Here is a 23,835-nt window from a genome sequence, read left to right as displayed (position 1 = left end):
GTGCCTTGGTGTCGTGCCAGGCATCTTGGTTTGGCAGTGCTACCCAGTGTAGTTCATCTGTGTTGAGAAACCAAGCTGATTCATGAAATCCCTCTTCACTGCCCACCTTCAAAAGAGATTCCACCCATAGCATGCAGAGCCAGCATCTACAGCTTATCTTGTACATTTCCATTGACCTTCATTTCTGCTGAGATTAGGAGGCTGAACTTTGTGCTGTGTCAGGTTTAGGGGGATTCAGGTAAAGCTTTCAGCCAGATCAATTTGTGAAGTTCCCTTTAAGTCTATCCCAAGTGTGAATCAAACACAGCAGCAGACAATTCCAGAGGGAGGAAAATAAATCAAGGCTGAAAACTTTGAAGTTTGCGAACAACTTCAGATCAAAAGTGAGCAAACATTTTTCAAAGCAAGTTCTCTCAAAATGTTTGCATCCAGCTTGTCAAACAGAAACACCGAAATCTGAAGTTTTCAGATTTATCGTGATTTCCTGTCTGAATGGAGCTGTCCTGTAGGTTGTAAATTGGAATTTAGTCTGTGAAATTGAAATTAGCAGTCTTGTTACGGTGATGTGGGGTCATATGCAGCCTGACAACCTGTTAACAATTAACAGCCAAATATTTCCTTCCATACCAAATTCCAACAGACTTTTAATGAAAAAATAATTTATTTATTCTTATACCATCAAATTAAATTATATAAAACCAGTATTAATATCATTCAGTTATGGACTGAAATTTAAAATAAATTGAGCTGGAAGGCGAGGTTAGTGACCAATGACATCACTCTGGAATTTTGTTCGTAGGTGTTTGCTTTCTTTTGCTGCCTTTCACTTTCACTTGTTCCTTTCTTAAGGAACAAGTGCAAAGATAACTCTTCAGGAAATATCTGTGAATAATTCAATTCCTCCTTTCCACCTTAAGAAGATAGCCTGAAGTCCCTTAGGTCTTCACAATGGAAGCCCTGTCAGAAATCTGCTGAATGGGGCAATTACTTGGCAACAATGGCAGAAGCATTCGTGGAACAAATTAAAAGCAGCCACCTAATTACTTACTGAACTGTTAACAATGGATACACCATCAATTTTACATCTGTCTGTCAAGCAGAGTACTTACCCTGTCAAAAGGGACAGTTAGACCATTAGCTTCCCTGATAATCAAGGCTATTTAGATGAGCAATTTGTGATTTTTTTTCTCCTTTCTTTGTAAAAGTCAGGAATAATAGCAATCTTAATAATCTAATATGAAATACTTAAAAATATGATAATGCTCCTGTGTCTATGTTTTCTCCAAGTATATCCATTATCACAGTCAGATTTTTTTACCTGCTCATGCCCTTATTCTGTTAACTATAAAAACCGTTTGCTGTGTTTCCAAAGCACCACGTTTTTCATATATCATGTGATGGTGTTAAAGCATCACAAAAACGAAACGTAAAAATTGGAAGAAGATATGGAAAGGAAAAAAAAACAGGAAAACTAAAGCTCTGGAGGACTGTTCAATAAATCCATCACATACAGTAGTTACTCTTAACAATGACACTTATAGTCAGAAGAATGCAAACCACATAAATGGGAGTGAGATCTCTCAAACAGTTATTGTCTCGTGCAGATCTTTTATATTACAGTCCTCTCAGCCTTAACAGAACAGGCTCTGCCATCTTTGACACTAAGATGCGTTGTTTGACACTAAGATGCATGTGTTGTGAGTGCTGGGGAGGCACAGACCTTCACATTTCCATTACTATGCTGTGGTTAAACAGTACATCACAGAGTTTTGATGTCACCATACAGTTGGATGCAGCATTTCTGAATAACCAAATATATGTCAAACTCAGCATCATTTTAAATAACAGCTATAGAGTGAAGGTCGTATATAAACCACAGTTATACTAGAAGTAACCAAGTGTGGTTCACGCCAGCCTTCATCCTATGGAAAATGTTAGATAGTTATGTGGCCATATAATGAGTACAGTTTTAATGTATTATTATCGTCAATTTGCAGAAAGACATGGAGATCCTGGATTTCTAACCTGTCCATTATGTCTAATAAAAGTCTAAAAATCTGACTATAGGACTGATTTTCACATTTAACTCACGTTTATCAGGAAGAAAAGTTTAGCAAAACCCTGCAAAAACCAAAATGCATAAAACATGTTATAACTGGTCATAGCACATATTATTAATTAATAATATTGTATATTATTTATATATATATAGTAAAATATCACTTAATTTTGACAGAGCATGTCAAAGAATTATGTCAAAAACAGAGTCTGCCTTTAAGCAGAAACCACTCCAAAAAACGCAGAGTATGCAATGCTTCCCCAGCTTAAAACAAGGGAAGTCCAAGCTTTCTAAAACATCTTTCTCGCCTGTCGGAACTGTAACATTAGCACAAAGTTATTTGTCTCCTCAACAACCAAGATTCAGTCAAACCAAATCAGAGAGAGATGAACAAGTCAGAGGTGAGACAGGCTTGCAGTAATCTCAGACTGCAGTAAAATTATTTTTTAGAAAGACTAAGCACTGAATAATTGACCTTTGTCTTCTGTGAAAAGAAAAAAAATAGGGAAGTCATTACACATAAAAAAATGAATTTAAAATGACCATAGAGTATACATTTTTCCTTCAAAATTTTAAAAGGACTCTGAAGTTAATATTTACTGCAGTAGTGAAATTCACTGTTATATATCTAGACTCAATCTACCTATTATAAAGCCTAGAAATTGCTAAATGTGCATGAGATTTGTGGTAACATAATTAGCTGCTATATGTTTCGCCCTTAATGTAGCTGATAAATGTAAAACAACTCAAATAGAAAGTTTTTTTTATTATATGATTAAACCTTCATTAAAATCTTCTTTTGTATGTAATATTTACAGATGCAGTCTATTTCAACTTGCACTATCCTTACATCATGCCACGTTTTACTTACAAAATATGAAAACATTAAGCCAGCATTAAACAACTATAGTGAGGTAATTACCAACAAAATGTGTAAAATGTCCCCATTTATTTTCAGTATTAAAAAATCTCAAAGCAAATTTGAATGAAAACACTACATGCCTAATACTTTCTTTGTACCTTTTCCATCTTTAACGTGTACTATTACTTTCAGAAAACAGAGATTTGATCCTGTTTTGATCCGGCATTTAAACCATCTGCTTTCCTGGTTTAATTCCATGGCAAATTGTACTTACTTAAAACACAGTTTGAATACAAGGTGTTGTTTAACAAGTTAAATATGTTTACATACTTGAACCAGCACTAATTGGCACTTGAGTCCAGTAAGACTGCAATCTTGTCTGGAAAAGAAGAACTGAGTGACTATCAGAGTGATTTTTCTATCTGCACTAGAAAGCATTCTCCTAAATCAATGGATAGAAGCCCTCTTGAACTTAACTGAGAAAATCCGGATTTATTAGTAGTGGGTGGCTATTCATTCTCCTACTTTCTGGTGTATTGTGACTCAATATGAAAAAAGTTAAAATAAAAATAATTGGCCTTGCTCATTCAATTGGTACAACTGTAACATTTTTGTCTCCTGAAATGATTATTCATTTCTTTATTTTTTACGAAATGGGTTCCATCTTATGGCAGAAAATAATTAGCTAACTGTCATGGGACAACTCATAACTGGCAGCCCAGTTGTCTTCATATAAATTAACACCCACATCAATCCAGAGAGATCAAAGTTCACTGCAAAACAGGAAGCAGACAAATGGCTGGTCGCTGACAGCATATGTGTACTTGGAAGAATACGGGCTTCCTCCCATGGGATATTTACAGTTATTACGGCAAGTAACCTCATTCTGTGTATTGGTATCAAACAACTCATATCTAACAGCCTCCATCCGAGAAATAAAGCTTGGTGTCAGTTTTACACTTGATTCCTCTTAAAAAAGATTTACAAATGAAAATGTTCTCTTGACAAGGCTGTTTAAAATCTAGTTTTGGTCCTCATATCAGTACATAATGGAGTGAATGCATTGCTCTTTAAATATATATGAAAGTTAAAGGAACTTTGCCTTTCATGCTTGTCATTTCTGGTGGCTGAGGTTTAAAGCTATCAGAAGCCACGAGCAGAATAAGTTTGTCATTCAAGGTCTACCTATAAGAGATACGTATCTACAAGCCAAAACCACTAACCTAAAGATAATGACATAGTTTGAATGTCTGAGAGTGTTCAATGAGATTCACATGCACGATTGTTCACTTAGTTTTTAGCTGAAATGCTGTGTTACTTCTTTTTATGTTCCGACATCAAATTAACTTATACTTGTTTTACACATAGGCTTTACTAAAAAAACCTGTAGGGCAGAGGAAGTCTTTCCAAGTGTGCTACGTTTTGAAAAGATAAGTTTGTCATCTCTAAGCTACCAGCAGTATCTGTAACAGAAGTGGTGTTATTAAGTACCACTTTCTAGCCTGATTTCATCAGATCTCATAAGATGAGCAAGGCTGAGGCAGTACTGGAATGAGAAACCTAAAAAGAAAACCAGGTTTTTGTTACTACCAGTGTTGGGACACAGCTTGGTGACACTCTTCTCTCTAGACCAGAATTTCCAAACCACTGTCTCAGTATGGTGACTCGTCCTGTATTAAACTGATGTTCTGACTTGCTCAATAAAGATTTCACTGTTTATAATATAAAGGATGTTAACAGGTGAAGGTGTTAACTTCCTAAATTCCATTTTGGATTTGCATCACTTAGCCTAAATAGACGATTTTCAATTGATATGGCAGTTTCTCACTTCTCTCCCTGATTTGCTGTGTGTTAAGATATTATGGGTGCTTCACATAAGTTCCTCTTATTTATGTAAATCACTTTGGTAATTCTAGTAAGTAATTCTGCTAAAATATGCTTGTAAAAAGTCTGAAAAAAAACAATTTTTAGATATTTTAATTTGATTTTTTTTATCAACATTTCCAAAGAATTATGAAAGAAAAGTGTTTAAATTTAGGCAACCTAACGTCAAGCAATTGTTGTTGGCCAATAAGAAATCTGGGTTTCAGATTTTTTTTTCAGCCCAATTTTTCAATTTGTCAGATTCCTTGCTGGTTTGTAGCTTTCCTACTAGAGGTGAAGCATCTTGTATCTTGAAAGCAATCTGCACTCGCTGATTACATTAAGATGATGGGTGCCAGTTTTTCTTACATACATTCCTGAAAAGCTTTAGGGAGATAATGAAAGCCTCGGGATATATAGTATGTTGTATAATATGTACTGTATACAATATACTCACCAGCTTGGTTGGTGGTGATGTTGATGGAGACATGCTGGGGAGGGTATGGACTCTTGTTGGTCACTCCATTTACTGCGTGGATCTCAAAGGTGTAGCGCGTGTGGGCCCACAAGTTGCTGATGAACACCCGAGTCTCGGTGAGGCCCAGCTGACGGGGCACAAACTCCACATTTTCATCACAGTGGGAGCAGACCTTACGGTCTGTGCGGCACTTCTTGCAGATGATGTTGTATATCACGTCATCACGTCCGCCTGTCTCCCGAGGTTGGTGCCACTCCAAGATGACTGAGGTCTCGTTGACAATGGAGATCACATTTCGAGGGCCTGAAGGAACGCCTAGAGAAAACACGGGGAAAGACTTTGAACTCATTGGTCTTTTTGCTCTGCAAAATGTGACCCCCCACCGCCAGTTATCTTAGACATTCATTGTTTAGAAACCTTGCTGTGATTTCTCATAAAAGATTTTCTGTTACTCCTCATAATGCAGTTGAAAAATATTCATCATATATGACTGAGACAGGGTTTACTTACATACATTTTAATTAAGGTATGAAGTTATAAGAATGCAATAAATGATATAAATCATAAAGGTGTAGCCAACTGTATTAATACTAAATCATCATTAGGATAAGAACTTGGTATAAGGAAATTTGGTAATCCAATATAGGGTCTGAGAACCCAAATAAGCGTATAAACAAAAGGGAATCAATCAAAATAATAAAATAAAGCAATAAAACAAAGCTATTGAGAACACATTTTTGACAATAAATGTCTGTGCTGCAGATATTTTCAGTGAATTACTCTTTAACAGTTTTGTCTAATGGAGGCTGTGGAGCCTTCTTCAGGTTGTTGGAACTCTCATGCTTGCCTGGCACAGGCAGGTGTGCTGTTGGAACTCACTAAGGAAGATTGGAATCTACAATTGGAATCTACGATCACTGAGTTGCACAAAGGTTTCTATCATCAGATTAGAGAGATTTTGCCTTTGTATATACTGGGTCTGTTTTATATTAGATTTGAAAAGTGTCTAGATATTTTCAGTTATATTTATACCTATATACAAAAAAGAAAGCGTAGTTAAAGAAAACAGTTAGGTATGGATACTGTATCTATAGAGTTGTAATGATCAGGCCTAAAACATTTGTCTGAATCTATGCTACACGCTTCTTGAAAATGTGTTTCTCTGCAAACTAACATGAATGAAAAATTATGAGGTGGTAAGGGACACTCCATAATATTATAAACAGTTTTAGTGAAATAAGTTATTATTGAATAGTTTTTTTTTGCAAAAGAAAGTAACCATTCTTTTAAAGAGAGATTTCTAATTGCTCAACTGAATTAATATGAGACTGAATAGGTCTCAGCTTGTATATTTCTCAGCACTGTGTTTGATTTCTCAAATAAAACACATCCAATATTTTTTTTGCTTTGTTTTCTTCTCTATCATTAGCTCTCGACATTGTACATATCAACCTATGCAAGTGATTTTGTAAAAATTAAAATGTTCAGTACAGGTTAACCAATAATCTACTACAGTGCACTAAGTGTACTAGATAAGACAATAAGCTGGGGCCTTATTTGTTCTCTTGTTGGTTTTTCAATTTCAGCTTAAATTAAATAACAGTTAAAACATATTTGTAGAAATTCACTGTAGTGAATAAATTTTCTTCAAGAAAGAAAATGGAGGGAACATAAGTCTGAATGATTTACTGAATAAGCACAACAGAGTCGGGGTTTTTTTTACTAGATTTTAAACAAAAATCGTTTCAACTTCTAAAAAAAAAACATCCTTCTGACTTCATATCCTGTAGTGCAAGAACTTGAAGTTATTGTTGAAACAGTGATGACAAAGTGTTTCTAGATGAAAAAAAAAAACCTACATGCTGGCAGCACAATTAATCATTGTTCTGCTAAACCAAATGAACTGCTGCCTGGGTGCACAGACAATGCACTGAAATAGTGGATATAATGGCATTATTAAATACAGAAGTATAGAAACTAAAAGGGATACAGAAACATGTTAGTAAGTGACCTTCTTCAATGATTTTGCATTAATCAGCAAGTCAGTGAAACCAATCTTGCATGTTCATTATTTAATCCAAAATCTTAAAGTACATTTTAAGATGCTAGGCTTCATCACTTTTTTACTGATTGCTTTGTTATCTTTGAGTATTTCACAACCTATGTGTGTTCTTGGCAGTTTTGTCAGTCGCATGTGGTCCGTGCCGATTTGCCTTTTGCTCAGTTTACTACTTGTAAACTGGAATTCATAATTTCAGAAAAACTGCATTTGGATTTTTTTATATTGCAGTATGTAAATAGCAGGAAAATGTAGATTCTCGTCATGCCTTTTTGCTTAATATGACCTTCTGATACAGCAATCTGATACACTGTTTTTTACAACATTGTTATTAATGCTGTAAAAATACAGAATTTCTTGGTTATTATTTCTTGGTTATTTCTTGATGCTAATAAAAAAGTATCTCACCTATCCTGTCAACTCAACTCTCACAGGCCTACAGTGTACTACATACAAACTCTTTACCCCTTTTTATAGCGCAGCTTGGCATTGCTACTCAGCCTCATTCACCACTGATTATGACACTATGTTAGCCAGCAGTCTCTTTGACCACTGTGGTCCGGGAATAAACTGAAGTCAGTGAGTCAGTCGAAGCAGTCTCCGTAGCAGTGGATATCAATCACTGGATGTGCAGGAAATTTCTCATAAGAGGAAAAGTTTGCTTACGAGCAAAAAAAAATAGCTGTTAAGAAGATAAAAATAAAATTGAACAAAAACAAATGATGGCTATGGGACAACATTAGATCAGACTCAACTAACAGTTACCACTGCTAATTTTCCAGTACATTTCCTTTTGTCTTACTTTTTCATCTTTTTTACTGTACAGTATATGTAGCTTTTTTCTCTAAAAAAGTTTGTCTTCGCCTTCCCTGCTCCTATTATTGTCACGATCGCAAACCCCTCCTCTTAAGGTCGCTCCAGCCTTTCCTTGTTTGCCTCATTCCCCGCACCTGTTCCTTGTTCCAGCCCCTTTTCAGTTCCCCCTTTAAAAGCCAGACGCAGACGCCAATCCCAGCTCTGCAATGGTTCCTGTATCATGCGAGCCCGGGTCCTGGATGCGTCTAGCTCCTTCGTGGTTTAAAGTTTCTGTTCCTGTTTGCGTTCCCCCTGCCTGTCCCGACCCGGTTCTGGTTTTTAATCACCTGTCTCGGATAGATCTCCTGGCCATGGACTTTTCCCTCGTTTTTGGACTTCTCTTTGGACTCGTCCCTGGATTGTTTGCCTCGCTACACCTTCCCCGACCACCAGCACTCCTTGGACACGCCCCCCTGTTTTTATTCCCTTACCCTGCATGATTTTTTCCCAGTGTTTCCTCACTCAACCCCGGATTGTGTTGTCCGCATAGGGTCCGGAAAGAACGCTTTCGTGACAATTATAGCACATAATATTTTCATAATTTTAAGAGAATGGGTGACAGAGACATAGATTGTTCATGCATAGAATGTGTTTGAATTTTTTCATGTGTTGCTGTAACTTCTAAATCGATATGTCACTAGTTGACTGGGACCAGGACTCCCCATAAGCAGCACACAACTAGCTAAGTGCCGCAGAGGGTTGGGCTGTAATAAATCAGCCAGGTCTGTCTCGGCTCCACCCTGTAGCTTTGACCTCTTGACACTTCTTGAGGTGTGCAGTGCTGTCTGTGAGGAACGCACCTCTCTCTCAGTTGACAGTGAATTAATGTGTATAGGATCGTCAGGTTTGTGAAATTTCAAAAGATGAATGATTTGATGGTGGGTAGGGTGCAGGAATCTGTCTATGGTTCGTCCTCCTCCTCAATAATTACCTGCCGGATTTTTAGTTGTCAGTAAAGATATTGGACACATATAACTGGTGACTCCAAGGTAATTGTATATAATAAAAACAATTGGACTGGTTTTGTAGAGAAGGCCATTTTCTGTGCTACTTCAAAAACAAACCAAAATAAGGTGTGTATAAAGATAGTGAATTCATTATTAAGGAAAAAAAAGCACAAATTGTTAAAGCGCACTAACAAATACCTGTATATTATAAAATTCAAAGAAGGCATAGTTTCACTCCAGATGTATTAATAAGCAGGTATGCTGATTACATCTGATAGTATATATTTTTTAAATGGCTGATTGTGTGTACTTCTAATTATGTCATCATAATTATAATTTAAATGGTCTTGTTGTTCTTATTTTCATCTACTTAAAGAATATCAAAAAGGTAAAGCATGTTTATCCACGATAAAGTAATAAAGACTCATCTACATGAGCTACTCTTGACTAGATCTACAAACCGTTCTTTTGGCAAACAGGTCATCTAAAGGCACCATGAAAACCTTATTTCCAGATTATATCTGACCGTTTTTTACCTTTTCCTCACTTGAAGCGTTAAAGTAAGAAACAAAACATGATTTTGAAGTATACCTTTCACCACATTTACAAAAGCTGCTTGTCCTTTTGCTTCCATATCAATGTTCCATATATTGAATCTCTTTAAAAAGCCTTTATTATTGTTTCCCTGTCTATGGATAAACTAAATTTAGCTCTCTCCCATCATATCTTAAAATTTTCTCTCAGCATTACCAACACTCTGCAATTCCATTCAGGATGCTGCACAGTACCCTCTGTACCCTCCCTGGTGACATGGGGGAAGGTAGCACAGTATTTGAAGAAAGCTACTGCATGTAGCTTCTTGATTAATTGGCACCTGCAGCAGGGAGGCTGGTCTTCAACCAGGGCAAAGCAAAAAATAGGTCAGGAGAAGAGAGATTAAAAATGAGCATTGAGATGGTGAGTTTTGACACACTTGCCCAGTCTCTCAGGAATTATGCATATAGTGAGGAGAAAGACACCCAATCTGCCCATTGGCAACACTCTCAGCACAATTTCATAACCTACATATATACAAACTCACCTATATATACATTTCTCTTTAATCTCATCCCCCTCTGACAGGTAAGAAAAAAGGCTGAAGATTTATGTGTTAGATTAGGAAACGAGAATGTTATCTAGGCCAAGCTTTTAGGTGGGAATAAGTCCAGGCACTGCCAGAATTACTTCGAAGCAAAGTTTCAGCTCCCATAAGGCTTTCTGAAGTGTCTGTGACCCGGTTCTCAGCCAAGTGGAAATTATTAATGCAGCAATGGTAGAGAAATCAGTTGTGATCACCACTTAAATGGGTGATTTAGAGGCAATTATGGCTGCTTTTGGCTGTTTTAATTTGTGGACGGATTTAATGTGTTGAGAGCTACACTTACCATACTCAATGGGTATTTATTTAGCAGGAGCATTTCAGGCTGATTTTAACAATAATATAATAATAAGCTTAATTCTATATACTGTAGCATCTATAAAAGTAACATCTCAACGCTCTACAATAGATGTAAAAATGTATCAGAATCATAAATTACAAAATACGTATATAAGAAACACAAGAGGAAAAAGGTGCAGCACAAGATACATAGTCGTTAGAAAACTGAGCAGACACAGACACTGATTAAATTAAAGCCTTTCTGAAAAGAAAGGTTTTGAGTCTAGATTTAAATGCACTCAGGAAAAGTGACTCTCTGATATCCTTGGGGATAAAATTACAGAGCTGTGGGGCGTAGCAAGACAAGGCCCTGTCAACCATAGAATGTAAACTAACTTGGAGGACGTATGGAAGAGCAGAGTCAGACAAATGAAGCTTGTGAGGCTGGGAGTAAACAGACAATAAGTCAGATAGGTACTGAGGTGACAAGCCATGCAGACCCATACAGGAGAGCATGAGAATTTGTAAGCCAAGACAAAGCCTGATAGGACTCCCAGACAGACATTGCTTGCATGATCATATGGTCAGGATTCTTGCTGCCTAATTCTGAAAATATTGTAGTTTGCTCAGTGTGGATTTAGATACCCCTATAAGTAGGTCATTGCAGTAATCAATTCTAGACAAGACAAATGAGTTGACCAGCTTTTCAGCCATAATCAAGGACGATATGGGATGTAGACTGGCAATATTTCTGAAATGGGAGAATGATGTTTTTACAATATTCTGCATATGAGGGTAAAAAGCCAGGATCAAAGACCTCCACTAAAATTTTTCACTTTTGATTGCAATTCAATCACAGTGCCATCCACAGATAGGGTTACTGCATTGACTTTACATAGGTGATGGGAAGTGCTGAGTACCATGACCTGTCTAACCACAGTTTAAGCCAAGGAAATTTTGCATCATCCAGGTTTCTTATCTCAGAGATTAGAGAGAGCAGAAATAGCTACTTCAGTGTCAGGTTTAGTAGGGACATAGATCTGAGTATCATCAACATATAAATGATATTTCACTGCAATTGTGATTTTACTATCTGATCAAGTAGGAACATGTAAATCCTGATTTAACAAAGCCAAATTCATAAATTAAACCCAAGAGAAACAAAGTGTCGGCAATCAGTAAGATAAGAGCTGAACCATTGAAGAGCAATGTCAGAAACACCAAACACAGTCTCAGGATGGGAGAGTGCAATTCATGATTAACAGTGCCAAAAGTAGCACTTACTGTAGGTTTAGGAGAATGAGGAGAGATAGAAAACTGGAATCAGCTGTCATAAGAAGATCGTTAGTAACTTTTAACAACGGCAGTTTCTACAGTATACAACGTATTTGTCTGAAACCAGATTAGAAGGGTTATTTGCAATGAGAGGATTGCTAAATGTATGGGAAAAGCGTGTTTTAAAATTTTCACAAAAAAAGGCAAACTAGGTACAGTATAAGATGAAAATGTTTTTGTCGTCCAGAGCCATATTTTTTTTTAGGCACAGGCACAACTGAAGTCATTTTATAGGCCATTGGTACCACTCCAGTGCTCATGAACTCATTTATAATGTCGAGGACATTAGGGCAGAGAGCTGGAAAACTGGATTAAAATCAAGCAGAAGGAATGGGATCTAGTAGACAGGTGGTGGGTTTCATAAGCAATACCAGTTTACCAAGGCATGCAGTGTCAAGTTGAGAGAAACAGGAAAGAGAAGGACCTGCAAAAACAGGCCTGCAGGGAGGAGGTTTAGTAATGGCAAGTGTGTTGGATATAGTGTAATGCAGGATACTGTCAATCCTGGTTGTAAAAATTATGAAATCCTGTTGCAAAATTGGGATTAGGTAGGTAATGTAGAGGGACAGTAAGTCTTTAGCAATTGATTGCTGATAGAGAACAGATATTTAGAAATGTTTGGTAATGATATGGGAAAAATAGGCGGATCCAGCAGACTCATTGCATCACCCAGAATAAGGATATTTTTAAATCCTAAACAAAGCAGAGGTAGTAAATCAGCAAACCCTCTTAAGAAAGGATCATTATGCTTGGGGGTCTGTAAATCATAACAATGATTGTAGACTGGGAAACAGAGACATTTAAAACAAGACGCTCAAGATTTTACACCCTCATAGGTGGAACTGACAATATTGCTAAGTTATTGATGTATATGTATAACAGACAATCATTTTCTAAACCCAAACTAATTACAAGATTTAATTGGCTCTTCACAACAAATCTGTTTTGGGATATTGCTTTCTCGTGATAATGACTTCAAATGCTTGCTCTGTGAAGAATATTTGTGAATTCTGAAAGCACACAAGGCAACAACAGTCCTAAATACCATCAGACATAGTGCCAAAAAGGCAACACCAAAGATTTTTCCAGAACCTCTGATATCAAGAGGACTTGAAATAATCAATCTTGTCTACCATTCTTTACTGGGCCCTCAAGCAAGCAAATTGAAATGCATCATGTTTTAGTGGTGTTTGTTTTGTGATTTGGAATACTCCACTGGGGTTTAAATTGAGACCACTGCACAAATTTATATCGGAGAAACAAAAACACAAAAATCATTGGAATGCATTCTGCACTGCTGCATTCTTGGTTTACCAAGCATGTAGTCTCTACTGGGATTTTCAACAGTTTGCTGGCTTTTTGTGTAAGATACTTAGTGCCTAGTACTTATCTTAATGATATTCATCTTTTCTAGGATATGCTGTTTAATACCCCTCATTGTGTCTTCGACACATATTTAACGGAGAAAATGCTGAGTTTCTCTTTCATGCATTATCATAATCCTTAATGATGTTAGTACCTTTGTTCCAAAGCACTAATCCAACATTATTCTATGATAATTTCTATCTTAAAGTGGTGTTGTACAGGTAAAAGAAAGAAAATGTATAACTTGGAGATTTAATGGAGCAGTTACTTGTTTAATGCTGTAACTTTAATATTATGTCGAATTTGGTTTTTTTTTGTTTTCGATTTTAGTGCAGGACCTATTAGAAAAAAAAAAACAATTGTGTGCATGGAGTGCTCTCTCAGTTAGGACTTTGATCATGCCAAGTGAGGGAGTGACTGCGGGGTTTAGTACTAGGTTGTACGACAGCTCGTGTCTTTTTGACTGTGCCTTGGTCTTGTAGCTGACTGCCTCTCCAAACCTCTGAGATGGCTGTGGAGGTTCCAGCTAACTGGAGTGGAGGGGACAGTTTAAGCACATAATGCAAACAATTCACTGCCTGGCAGTGCAGTCTGAGGATTAAGTGAGAAAAGCAATTACAGTGGCTTATGTTTGTTTACAAGTGCATTACAGAAGAATTGCCCTCTTAGTCATCAAATCTGGACTGTGATTCCAAATGTCAAAAACACACAGTGCTGATTATCAAGCTATATTTCATGTCCATTAAGTCTTGTTATATAGGGCTACTAAGAACTAAAATCTATTTTTTTTTGTTAAGATTTGAAAGAAAACATTAATGTTTCATTAACTTAATTTTTATATTTTTAAATTAAAAGAGGATTTATCTTGTTAGTATTTGTACCAACATGCTTAATTACTCATCATCTTCATCATCTGTTTCATCTTGTTTCTTCTTTATTTGCTTTTCTTTCAAAAACATACAGACATATTAAAATATGAAGTACAAAATGCATCCTTTGTGTTTACTACTGATACCTTTATTAGATAATTATTGATTATTGATTACTCAAAATAATAGTTTAAACATGAGAAACACGCTTTGGATCCCAAAACGTAGTCCTTAATAGTCGGAGTGTTTGCAGGCATGTTTTCAGTACAATCTGAATCAGCTCATAATCGGCTAAATTGATCCCATTTAACAGCATTTCCCAGAATTTCAGGTGATAGTCAATCCCAAGACAAGATGGTTGTGTAGAAAATTACTTTCTAAGAAGGAATTTAAGATCGGAGAAAGTAATATCTGTTCTATCTGAATTTAAGGTTGCAGTAATCAACCCACTATGTAACAAATCAAGCTTATAAATTAGAGTCATAATTCACATTTCCTATATGTATTAGAAATCTTATCAAAATGATTGCAACTCATGTTTTCCTCATTTCAATTAATATTTCTGAATCATTTCAAACAGTTTTTTCTCCAAGCTATACTACCAAAACAACATTCATCAAATTAGTAATAGATAACTTCTGTCTTCTAAAATTGGTAATACCACCATTTTTGTCCTACAAAACTAAAGTGTAGCTACTGACACCATTAATCATCAAACACTGATCACAATAAACCATTTTGGCCTCTCAAGTTAAGTCCTCTCCTGTTTCAAATCTTACCTAATAAACAGATTTCAGTACATTAGGATAAATAGTAATTACTGTCATTTATTGCAAGTAATGCGTGGAATTGCTCATGGCTTCAAGTTTTGATCCACATGCTTTCTCACTATACTGTACCTCCTCCTGCTAGGGGATATTATGTGGGGTCATAATGTAAACTTTCACTCTTACACTACACTAATGACAAGGAGTTGTGTTTATCAATCCTGCCTTGCATTGGATGACTACAAATTTTCTCAGGATGAGTTTTGACAAAACAGAGGTTCTTGTCCTCAAGGAAAATAGCCTCATGGCTAAATACTGTATAGATGGCTATAGCCACAGCTCCAAAGATACAACACATAGCCTTTGTGTGCTGCTTGAAGCAGACCTTTCATCTGACTCAGATTCAGCTGCCTTCTGTTTAGCTTGGTCAGAGCTCTGTTGAAAAGGTCTCTGCTCTGGCCTCCAATGCAATCTAGGACAGAGAGATTTCGAAGACTCGCTCCCCCATACTGTACTTAAGTGGACTGCTAACAATATGTCAGGTTAGAGCACTCTGGTTCCAGGGCAACAGTTATCTGGTAGATCAGAGAATTTCCAAAATAACTGTAGGAGGTAGAGTGTTCAGTTAAAGTGATTCTAAACTATGGAATGATCAACCCAGTTATATACGAAATGCTGCAACAGTTTCACCGTTGAACTATTTTGTTTTATTCTTTACTACTTTTAGGTTTTAATCTGTCAGTAGAGCAGAAGATTCTGAATATTTTATGTGATTTCAACCTTTCAGCTCTAACACTCTTTTTATCTTTCCATTGCCCAGATTCCAGGCCTTGTAGTATACAACTGACACGATAATCTGTGTACAGGCAACCTGTGACATGAGATTCAGGTTGCTAGCTTCGAAAGAAAAGACTTTGCAAGACCCTTGAATAGGTTTTAGACCGCATGGATTAACATATTACCCTTCACATCCCAGATTAAATACCAAAGAAGTAACCACAGTCTAGAACCTGCCCATTATACATCCTAAGAATCACTGCCCGGGAGGGAGGCAACCACTGGGCCATGTACCCCAAAGATTTAATTTATTATTTTGGGAATTTTTACTTTTCTTTCATCCATGCCGAGTGGTCTATGATATATATACTGTATATGAAACGTGTTGTACATCTTTCGGCAAAGCAGTCTGTTGCAGCCTCTCAGAAGTGTGCTGTGACAGACAGACATGGAGAAACCACAGAAGAGGTACTAAAGCTCTGCAGGTGATTATTTGAATGTGTCAAAGTCCTGTGAGTGCTTCATTTATTAAAGATTACATTAAAGAATTGATTAATCAAAAGAAGACACAGATAATATACTTCAAAGTTGTAAAATGAGACATTTCTTTCCCTTGGGATTAATCAGTGCAATTTTGCCAGTTGACTCAAAGCAATTAGCTCAATTGTTGTCAAGCTTCCATGTGGAGTCACTGCTAACTTGCTGTGGGGGAGCTGATTCAATTGGCACAATTAAAACAACAAAGTGTGTTTGGCAGAGGACATTGAAGGTGCATTTTGAAGTTCTTAGAAGGGAAAACTTTGGATAGGAGATAAATAGAAGGTGATGTAGAAAAAAAAGAAACTGCATAAACCGAGAGAGACAGAGGGTGCTGAGCTTGCTAAGGATGAAGAGGGGAAGATGGTGTTTGAAGAGGGGTAGTGTTCAGCAGAGCTCAATCGATCACACTGCCACCCCGCTGACAGAACCCAGAGAGTGCCAATCCATCACCGACTTAATCAGGGAGATTTTTCTCATCTCAAAGCAGAGATTTACAACATGGGGAAATTGTACAGCTGCTTGACATCACAGATAGCAGTATAACAGAAAAGATGGGCAATGAGGGGGATGTGCACAGACTTATACCATCCTCCAGAAATGTAGTGACTGCTAGGACAGCTTTTGAACCAATTAAGCTGATGCTCCAAAAAAAAACCTTGCATAGATTCTTTTTGCCACAAAGGCTAAAGATTTCTTGAAAGATAAAAAAGAAATCTGCAGAGAATTCTTATTGTTTTATAATATTTTCTCCCATAGGGCTGTAGAAATCTTACCCTAAAAAACAAAGTGTTATATTTTACGTGACAGATTAATGACACAAATGGAAAAAATAGATTTTTTCTGGAGTGTAGAGAGATGGTATAAAAATTACAGTAGAGAATACAGGGCGTACCACTCACCAGCTCTTTGCAAGAGTTTACAGTTTCACTGGCCAGATGCCTGCAGGTTTGGACTCAACATGCATGTTATCCTAAATACAAGAGGGAGTGAACCACCAAACTAGGTTGAAAAACCCCATCAACGATTTCATAGTGGTTAGAGCTCAAGACCCATAACTGAATGGCTGTGGGTGTAAATCCTAGGTGGGGCAGTGCTATTGTACCTTCGATTAATCTACATAACTGAAAGTTCTTCTGTATAATGCACAGCTGTATATATTACAGGTTTACAGTCACTTTGGATGGAAGCATCAGCATAATTAAGATTATTATTATACCTTTGCAGATTCCAATGTAACATTATGTCCCTTTTTCTAGCTAAATAATTTAAATATATATATATGATGTCATTTTTAAGTAACACAACATTTTTGCACAAGAAGATAGTACATGACACAAAAACACCATCCTCTCAAGCTTTTTACCTTGGCAGCTTATTTTATGTACACAAAAACAGTAAGTAAAAAGATATACATGTTTTCATAATATCAAATAAATTCAAAGTAGTAAGGCCTTTAATGCAGTAGTATCTTATCAAGCCCTTGTAGATTATTTTGAAATAACAAGCCCATTTCAATTAGATTTTTTGAGCCCACAAGCATCACAAAAACACTACAGTACAATATCTGCTGAGCTGCACACAACATTGTCTAGACAGCCATCTAGTAAGAAAGAAACAAGTTCAAAAGAAGATATATCATTGTTTCCAAAAAATAAAATACATACAGTATGCCTTTAAAAAGACTTTTAAAAGGAAAATATGTCAGTTGGTGCTTAATGCCTTTGCTGCAACTGTTAATTACACCAGCAATGTTCATATTTTCTTCCTTATTATGTAATATTACTGCTTTAGAGGATGGGAGCTTAACACAGCCATCAACACAGGCACCATCAACCATCAATGACACCACCATCATCGGGTTCATTACTGGAAACAATGACACACAATATTGGCTGGAAGTAGTTAGAACAGCCACTTGGTTGTGACCTTCATAATGTCCTTCGAGGTTATTATGGATTTCGGGCACTCACAGGATCCCAAATCCCCCATCTCTATCAATAGTCAACAATAGCCATAACCATAAGTCATTTAAATTCCTGGGCACCTACAGTATATCTGTATCTCTCTAAAATGGCACATTGACACACACCATCTCATTATGAAGGCACATCAGAGATTGTACTTCCTCAAACAACTAAGGAAGTTTGGTTTCAGTCAGTACCTCCTTGTTTGATTGTACACAGCCATTTTAGAGAGCATTCTGACGTCCTCTATTTCTGTGTGGTACGGAAGCACAAACATCTTAACAAGGAAAAGATGTTACGAAAAAATATTGTTACGAACGCCTCAAAGATTACTGACCCCGCTCTCTTCAGTTGAATCCTTGCACACTCAACGTACCACCATACGTGCTAACAAGATTATTGCAGATCCATCTCACCCCGCGCACGACTTATTTCAGCTGCTCCCCTCTGGTAGATGTTTCAGATCACTGACATCCAAAACTTCACATTTCAAAAACAGCTTCTTCCCAACTGCTGTTAGATTGCTCAACAAGTAAATGTGCCCCTACCATCAAAAATTTAGTACTGTGCTTATGACATGTATCACATTTAAATTGCACTGATTTGTCTATATTTATATTGCAGGGCATCAACTCAGCATGTATTTTTTTTGGTATATTGTGTATTCAGGTCCTGTATTTATATTCTGTTATTGTAACAGTTACTGTATATGTCTGTAGCAAAGCTGTACCATCAACAACTTCCATCGGCCTCGGTCGTGTGGCAATAAAGATTCTATTCTATTATTTTTTCGTACAAGGGATTACATATTACTATACAACAATGAACAGTATTCTCAAAACATGAAACATAACTCATACAGTGAGGCAAAACAATCTGATTAGATTACTGTGAACCAGAATGCCGAACACATGGCACTTCAATCCATACCCCAAAGCCAAGAGGCACTTCAGCCCTTTTAATCACATTAGGCAAGGAGTTTCAAAGTCATGAAGAATAATGCAGAGCCTGTAGAGCCAAAAGTCTAAATCTGTTCTCTAAAGTTCTTTGGTCACCGCTGGTTGTGACAGCCTGGGGCTCTGTAGAATAATGAAATCTCTTTTATTGGTACCGTCACAGACGATCAAGGCCTTGGACTCTAGCACCAGGACATGGGCTGTGCTGGCTCTAGGCTGTTATGATGAGATATTTAACACTCACATACAAGAGTGGTATCTACCTTTGTCCTGTTGCGGTACCTGTTGTTTTAATATGAACCTATTTTTTGTGACATATGGGCGTTACTTGATCTGAGAGAGCACACAGAATCTTTGAAAAGATCTACATGCTGCGGAACAGATGGGTTACTTACTGGTACAGGCGGCATCAGGGAGGTCCATGTCTCCACGGTAGTAGCCATTGCGACACACACAAATGGTGGCGGCCTCCATGGTGGATCTGCTGTTTGGCGGACACGCGGAGCACAGCCTCGACCCCTGGCTGGATTTGAAAGTCCCTGGAGGACATGCTGTAAAACAGGAGCAAAACAACCACTTTTATACCAAAAGGGGATTCTGACAGTGCCTCAAGCAAGTAAATATTCGAAAGCACAGCCAAAGGCTCTATCATAAAAGAACATAACTCTAGCAGAATATATTGTTAAACTCGTTATGCCACATATCTGATCATTTTATGTCAAAGTCCTTGCTATAAAAAAAAACATCTGAAGGCTATATGTAATGATGGTGCAGCAGAGCTGGAGTACTGTCTTAGCTTATACTGCATTTTTTCATTTGTTTGGGACAAATACCGATTCTTGTGTGCACTCTGATTCACACAGCAAGTGATTGACACCTCCTCAATAGTCCAGGGATCTAACCTAGCCACACTTAACAACCAAATGTCTCAATTCAATGTTGTTATTAATGAAAATATTTTTAAATTAGGATTTGCTTTATTTAATTTGAATATACAAGGTCTGTTTTTTGTTATCAAACAAATACACTTTTTGGTAAAGTAAATCTATTTTGAATATAGATATAGTACTCTCAAGGACATTTAGTTTTATAAAAGTAGACAGCAACATCATAACATGTTTTACTAAATGATCGTTGATCTAGGCAGGAAGTTATAAATGCTTGTATGGTAAGAGCAGGATGAATGGCAAGTGTCATGAGACAGCAGTATTCCTGCAGCTTCTAACATGCTATATTCTAAACTGCAGCAGTTGTAGTTAAAAAAAAACTTATATTGAGGTTATAACCGTATAATGAGGAAAGACAATGAAAATGCACATAAAAACAGGAAGTCAATGTGTGTTCTTGAACTACTGAAATTTGAAACCCCCAAAAATCTGGAGGCTACTCTCTTTCAAAAGACACCATTCATGGCCAATACTGCTTTTAAAACAGAATGAAAGCTATATGTAACTATTCTGCATCTATGCAATTACTGATCAAATAAATGCTTCATAACAAAAGGTCCACAAGAGAGGTTTGTATGTTCTGTAAAAATGACACAATTATTCTTTCTTTCATTGACAATTGAAAACCTTTTCTCTAAAGATGTACAGTACATTCCAAGGGACAGTTCTTCAAGTACTTCAAGTTGAATGTTTTTTATTTAACCCACTACAGTTGTTTTTTTTATTCTGATTCTTAAAATTTAGTTTTCTGGAGAAGGTATCTGGAGACATGAAACAAACCTGTAGCTGACTACCATTCTGAAAGTGAAGTGCTTAAAATGTAATTTCATAAGCCCCTGTCATCAGTAATGAACTGCTTGGCAGAAACTCCCAACACAATCACCACTATTTCTCGGATTAAAGAATTGAGTGCAACAAACTCTACAAACACATTTCTGGGCAGCAAGATCACTCACCAAAACATATTGATTTGATAAACACAGGCTGCTAACTTCAGACTGAGTACATTTTAGATATCTCACACCCACAGCATGGAATACTTTTCCTAGAGAAAGTCCATAAAAATATATTTTTTATGTGTGGTTATTGAAAACACAAGTATTTACCCAGTAGGGTGATACTTATATTCAGCTTTTATTTATAAGTTCTAAAATACATGTAAGATGTGTAAGAATTGTAAGATGAGATAGTATTTTTGATTCTTTTATTTTTAGTACAAATAAGTGATTATGAGAAAATGGATGACATTTACACATTTGATGAAGGCTGATTTTGTTTTCATCTTGAATCCTAATTTTATGAAGTTATAGATAAATGCAATACTGCTCTAGAATGGTATGGACAATCAGCATTATTGTATAATAGTAAAAATATTTTTTTCTTAATACATTGGCATAATTGTTTACTGAAGTACCTTTAGTTCCCTTGAAGAAACCATTTTTAACTTAATTATGCCAATTAAGTTTTGTATTTTTAATGAAGTGCTTCAGCAATCTCTTTTCAACTGATTTTTTTTTCTAATGAACCCACCTTTCTCAGTGTGCATATTTAGAATCAAGTAATGTTAGACCCTTGTGGTACTGCTGATTTACCAGAAATAATCATCATGTTGTTCAATGTCTCTCCATTAGAGAAAGGCTGCCCACTATGTGGAATAGTATAAGAGAAAAAAAAACTTTTCTTATAGTCTGATTCAGACATTATACCTCAGCATGACAGAGAACATTGCATCTTTGACAATGAACAGTAGAGTATGTTGTCTTTTATGTATCAGGATAAATTATCAAACAGGCTTAAGACTTTCCACATTTATAGAAACCATATTTAAGCTTTAACTTTTTTATTTTAAACTAAAGTAAAACATATACAGGATGCTTATAATCTAGTGTGGTACAGTATATAACACTGTGAAATCTGGGCTTTTATGAAGCCCCTTTATGTCTGACTTGCAAGAAATGACACACAGCACACAATTACATCTTTGAGCCCTTCCTTGCTTTGACCCCAGAAAGACACAACAGCTCCTGCATTAATTCTGCCTCATGCTCTATTGTTTTCATGATTGAGTCCTGCCCCATCCTGGAGAGAGCTGGAACAAGAAGATGCCACTTTAACGAGGACACACGAGCAAAGTGGTTGCTAAACAGCATGACAGCTCATTTCAGGCCATCAGTACCATGGCAACACTGTCCTGGAAATCCCAGCCAAGTCGAAGCTTCAGCTTAAAGAAGGGGCCACTCAACTCTATCTAACAAAGCTCATTAGCTACTTCAGTCACCCAGTTCTGTGTAGCCTCAGGCTAATAGTGGGGGGCATCATAAATAGTGTTAAGTGAAAAGCACATGGGGTTTTGAATTAACCAAAGTAACAGCAGCTAATGTCTAAACTAATATCCCCCCAGTAGGAAAATGGGAACCAAGCCATGGACATTAAACAGTGTTAAAAACTGCAAAAAAAAAAATTTCAATCAAAGTAAAAAAAGAAATAACACTGCATCCTTCCTTGCACTACAGCACAGATCAATTTAAAACTTTTAAAATAAAAAAAAACTTCCAGTAGGAGGTTTTGAGTTATGTGTTCAAAACTGATTTCCATCAAGCATGGGGCTAAAACCTGAGCCTTAAAACAGGCCACAGGGACTGTGTATTGACCAGAATTCACATAGCAGCCAAATAAAAGAGACTGAGACAGTAAATCAGAGAAGCAATGTGGAGCCAGCCTTTTCTTGATCCTATAGGTTTTTTTTTAAAAAAGGATCTTGAAAATCAATTGTAAAAGGGAACAGAAAGCAGTCAGAGGTGACCCACATGTGGTCTGGTTTGATAATGTTCCTGGAACATCAAGAGAGGGGAACAAAAGTCCTCTTAAACTTGTTAGGACAAACACAGCAAAAAAGAAAAAAGAAAGTTCATAAGTACACATACTGTACAGGTGCATTTGGTTTTGATCATTTAAAAGATCTTACAGCATGGTACTGTATCTACTGTGGTATGAAAATGTTAAACAATAAAAAGAAGAATGTGCTTATTTCACACAGTAGGGGATGCTGCCCAATTGTTCATCATTTAATCCTAAACCATGCAAGTGTGTGGTACTGCAGGTATGAGGCCGACAGGAGAAAAGTCATGACCACACAAAGTTGCTTTACCTCCAGAGGAGAAGTCTTTACAGCTGATTTAATCTACAGGGTCTCAGTCTTCTCAATAAGCTACAGAAACAAAAAACTACTCATTTTTTGTGATTAATTAACTTATTTATTTATAAAACTTCAGCAAAAAATCTAATAGCAAAAAACACATTTGTTTCGAGACACATGACTCTAAGAATACCCACTGCAGGCTCAGCCTCATGCTGAACAGATTGCTGACCTTTTATTTTACCTGAACCTACAGAAATCAAAGAACACAAAGGAAATGCACTTTTTATGTCCTTTGAAACAACTGATGCATTTTCATAAAGTTATTTTAAAGGGCACAGAAGTGCTCTTCATTCATTTCATGCACCACTTCAACCTTTGTCAAACAGGTTAAATACGTGCTATTGTTCCCAATCTTGCAGTCCACCCAGTTTCCCTTAAATGCTGATTACGTGACAAAATTACTGTTACTGTGGGACAAGACAGGGGGAAGATTCCACACCGAAAGACAGCCAGTCCAGGTGGTGATGGATCTCTGTACCAACACTGAGCAGCAGAGCAGGTGCATTCCACAGAACAGCCCGCCAAACCTCCAGAGGCTCTAGACCTGAACAATACATGGATATCAACTATGAGCAT

The 23,835-nt window shown here is 36.8% G+C and overlaps 1 protein-coding gene across 5 annotated transcripts in view; it reads right to left on the bottom strand.

Moving 5' to 3' along the window:
* The window catches only part of LOC102684556 (ephrin type-B receptor 1), a 236,890-nt gene that overhangs the window by 64,918 nt on the left and 148,137 nt on the right, over window positions 1-23,835 (bottom strand). For all 5 annotated transcript variants that reach the window (XR_011191395.1, XR_011191394.1, XR_001480120.2 and 2 more), the window contains exons 4-5: window positions 19,509-19,664; window positions 5,242-5,577 (exon numbers count right to left, since the gene is read on the bottom strand). Coding sequence is in view for 1 of the 5 variants with exons in the window: in XM_015361286.2 (XP_015216772.1) it covers window positions 5,242-5,577; window positions 19,509-19,664 (492 nt within the window). In the remaining 4 variants the exon portion in view is untranslated. The remainder of the gene's footprint in view (window positions 1-5,241; window positions 5,578-19,508; window positions 19,665-23,835) is intronic.

This window comes from Lepisosteus oculatus, chromosome 13 (genome assembly GCF_040954835.1).
Source record: "Lepisosteus oculatus isolate fLepOcu1 chromosome 13, fLepOcu1.hap2, whole genome shotgun sequence".
NCBI lineage: Eukaryota > Metazoa > Chordata > Actinopteri > Semionotiformes > Lepisosteidae > Lepisosteus > Lepisosteus oculatus.
The sequence above is the reverse complement of the archived record's forward strand: the minus strand, read 5'-3'. Positions and strand labels throughout refer to the sequence as shown.